The 3,986-nt window shown below is 39.1% G+C and overlaps 1 protein-coding gene across 1 annotated transcript in view; it reads left to right on the forward strand.

Annotated features, from left to right (window-relative positions):
* Positions 1–2,994: 2,994 nt before the first annotated feature.
* The window catches only part of SH2D1B (SH2 domain containing 1B), a 17,006-nt gene continuing 16,014 nt past the window's right edge, over positions 2,995–3,986 (forward strand). Inside the window, exon 1 of the mRNA XM_011996097.1 lies at positions 2,995–3,250. Within this exon, the coding sequence (XP_011851487.1) occupies positions 3,117–3,250 (134 nt within the window). The 5' untranslated portion in view covers positions 2,995–3,116. The remainder of the gene's footprint in view (positions 3,251–3,986) is intronic.

A 3,986-nucleotide genomic window follows, 5' to 3' on the forward strand; every position in this document is an offset into this window, starting at 1 on the left:
GTTCTTAGGTCTTTTGACATGACTCAGTCAGTCTTCACTGTCACACTTTTATGTCCCTGGTGTGAATTCAGCCATTTCTCTAAAAAGTTCTTGCTTTTTTTTATAGGAGAAATGGTATTTAGAGACCATAGCCTTATCCCTAGGTGTGCTCATTGCTACCAAGTTTTCATTGTTTTAGCTAGGGATTGGCAAACTGCAGGCCATAGCACTGCTTTTACACTACAATGGCAGAGTTGAATGGTTGCAAGAGAGACTATTGCCTGCAAAGCCTAAGAAAAAGTTTGCTGGCCCCTGTTTTAGGCCTTTTGTTGAAAAGTGAGTTGTAAATCCATGCTGATATTTCCAATTCAAATTTAACATCAATAATTTTATTTAGCTTCTTTGCTTTTATATGTGTATCTCTTCTCTTACACTGAAAAAAAATCTTGATTCTAGAATTTTCCCAGGACTCATCTGTTTTTAACACTGAAAGTCATAGATACTGGGAAACCCCTCAGGCATATGCAAACTGGAACAGTTGTTTACCTTACTTGGTTCTTAAAATGTTAATATCAGTATGATTTTTATTTATCTTACAATATGTGTTAGACATATTTAAATTATACCAAATTATTACTAAATTTATTTACTAGTTTATTTAATGTACAAAGTATTTAATTAAAACTGTTCACTCAAATTCTGCATTCTAAAGTCAGTTGAAATAATTCTCTGTATGATTATATTACCAAAGTAATGTTCAGTTAGATACATTATTTTAGTATTTTCCCTCCTTTTAGGAATACCCTTTTACTTATTTATTTTCAATATGTAAAACAATTACAAGATTCTACATTCAAAACTCTACAGCAGGCTGGGTGCAGTGGCTCACATCTGTAATCCCAGCACTTTGGGAGGCTGAGGCAGGCGGATAACTTGAGGTGAGGAGTTTGAGACCAGCCTGGGCCACATGATGAAACCCTGTCTCTACTAAAAATATAAAAATTAGTTAGTCATGGTGGCACGTACCTGTAGTCCCAGCTACTTGGGAGGCTGATGTGGGAGAATCGCTTGAACCAGGGAGGCAGAGGTTGCAGTGAGCCGATATCACACCACTGCACTCCAGACGGGGTAACAGAGTGAGACTCTGTCTCAAAACAAAACAAAACAAAAAACCGACAACTCTACAGCAAGTTTTAGTAAGAGAAGTCTCACCTCTATGCATGTTTCCTCTCTCCTCTTAGAGGCAGAAGTTTTTAGTTTTAATTAGTTTTAGTTTTGTTCTTCCAGTGGGTTTTGTTTTGTTTTTTAAATATGAGCAAATACATAAATGTATATATTTATTTATATCCCCCATACTCTATATACTATTGTGCATCTTGCTGCTTTCACCTAAAAATACATCCTGAAGATTATTGCATATCAGCATATAGAGATCTTCCTCATCCCATTTTATTATTCTATAGTAATATTCCATTGTATACGTGAATCACAGTTTATTTACCTATCCCTCTATTCACAAGTTTTTGAGTTGTTTGTAATCTTTTTCTATTAAAAAATACTACCTTATTCACAAGTCATTTTCCAATTCTGCCTGTGTAGTTTTGTGATAGATTTCTAGAACTGAGATTGTTCTATCAGATGGTGAAGTCATACATAAATTTGCAAGATATTGCCAAACCATCTTTTACTATAGTTGTAACTATTTTTTATTCCAACTAATGATATACAAGATATTCTATTTTCTTTCACCATGACCAACTCAGTAAGCTTTCAAACTTTTGACTTTCACCAATATGATAGGTGAGAATTGTTGTCTCAGCATGGAGGTAATTTGCATTTCTTTTATTGTGAGGATTGGATTTTGAAACAGGAAAAAGGGCAAGCAAGTCCCTGTGATGACCAAGAGCCTGAGCATGCTTTCAGTTATTTCCTCTTTTATGTGAAAAAGCATCTTCACACCACAATTGTGAATTTATTCACAAGAATTACCAAATTTCTTCTTTCATTATTAACAACTCTGTCTTCAACTGCCACAGTTTCCAGAGAATTGAATGATGAATTTTCCAAAACCACAGAAGAAAAGTTGCTATTTGAGAGCATATCTCTCTGATGACAAGTTCCTCAATCAGTGAAACTACCCTATGCCAAACACAAAGAGTGGGAATTCCAAGGAAGAACAAAGATCTGTTACAAGTAAGTTCCATATAAGATACACCCAAGTGTGAGTAAACAGCAAGGTGAAATAAACACCTAGGTTAAGAAGTTAAGATCTCCAGGTACTTCGGAGATGAAGAAAAAAAAAAGAAGAAGAAGCTAAGAGAAGTAAAGATGAATCATTAGCACATAGTTCTATTTTCATAGATAACATTTTTGAGATATATATAGTGATTTTCTGTAGACGTATGAGTATACCCAGATATCCCTCCCACCTGCACCAGCCCTTTCTCCAAAAGGAACAATGCTTGAAGGTGTTCAAATGGCCTTTTTTCACCAGTGGCTGGGAGCCTTAGCCATGGAATGGGCTGTCCTCATTCATAGTGTCCCACTGTTTTTTATTCCCATTAATGTCTTCCATTTTTAGTGTCATTTGACCCATGGAAATCCCACCCTTTCAATTTTCCCACTGTATCTGAGCGTATCAATTCTCTCAGCATCCAAATGCTTTTTGAGCACCCAGTCTAAGGCAAGCATAGCCCAATCCTAGGCAACTTCAGCAGAAAGTGGGTACCATTAGAGCAAAAGTAGTGGTGTGCTTCCTGGAAGGGATACCAGTAGCCAAAGAGGTGATAATAGTCCATGGTAACATACAAGGCTTCAACAAGTTCCAGGAAGCTTGACTTCAGCATTGCCTCCCTAGCTATGAGCATCACTGATTCCATTGTGTGTTTAAATGTGCTTTACCCACTTCTGCAAGTCACATGTGGGCCATTTAGAGGGTGCAAAGTGTTGGTCATTTTATAACCCCGCCCTTCTAATTTCCTGAATCTTGTGAAGCTGGCTGAGTCCCACAGACCACTAGAGGAAGAGGTATTTCCACAGTAGGTACAGCTGCTTGCACATCTCTCCTCAGAGCTTTCCTTTGACTTGGGGGTGAATTTCAGGCCAACAGGGCTACCTGGGATACAAGAGGGTTCTCCATGGATCTGCCTTACTACCACGGACGTCTGACCAAGCAAGACTGTGAGACCTTGCTGCTCAAGGAAGGGGTGGATGGCAACTTTCTGTTAAGAGACAGCGAGTCGATACCAGGAGTCCTTTGCCTCTGTGTCTCGTGAGTAGCCTCATTTTGCACACATCTGACATCGTATGTTGAATGTGGCAATGGCTGCCACACAGTACAGGAATTCATATCCCTCAGTATTTCACTCTGACTTTGGAGTCTTAATGAGTAGAGTGAGAACTAATGGACACTGCCAGGACAGGAATGTATCTGTCCATGTTCCTCCATCTGCCTGCTCTCCCTAGTGTAAGGGCCCTGCAAGCAGACTCTGCAGCAGCAGGAGGGATATGGTGGTGGTGAAGGGAAGGGCTGCAGAAAGTATAGGGGTATAGGGGGATGGAGCAAAGGTACAGGGGGATGGAGAAAACGTCAGAGGTCCTGTCCTCCAGAGATCTGTTTATTTGATATGGAAAAGGCTAGGGGTTCTTTAAGAAGTTTCAATCTGAAGGACTACTTATTCTGCAGCATCCGCTTGCAATAGTTAAACTATAAATACAATCATATTTCACATTTTGTCAGATTTGTAAAGGACTTCAATATTCACCATTTCCTTTCATCCTTGTAGTCTATCGAGGCAAGCATAAGCAGTCACCATTTCATAAGTAAAGAAACAGAGACCTGAATTTCTCAAATAATTTGTTTGTGTTAAAACTCATTTGGAATTTCCAGAGTCTAAGTTAAATATGAAATTCCAGGCCGGGCGTGGTGGCTCATGCCTATAATCCCAAAACTTTGGGAGGCTGAGGCAGGCGAATCGCTTGAAGTCAGGAGTTCGAGACCAGCCTGA

The sequence above is a fragment of the Mandrillus leucophaeus genome, unplaced genomic scaffold, assembly GCF_000951045.1.
Source record: "Mandrillus leucophaeus isolate KB7577 unplaced genomic scaffold, Mleu.le_1.0 Scaffold502, whole genome shotgun sequence".
NCBI classification, from domain to species: domain Eukaryota; kingdom Metazoa; phylum Chordata; class Mammalia; order Primates; family Cercopithecidae; genus Mandrillus; species Mandrillus leucophaeus.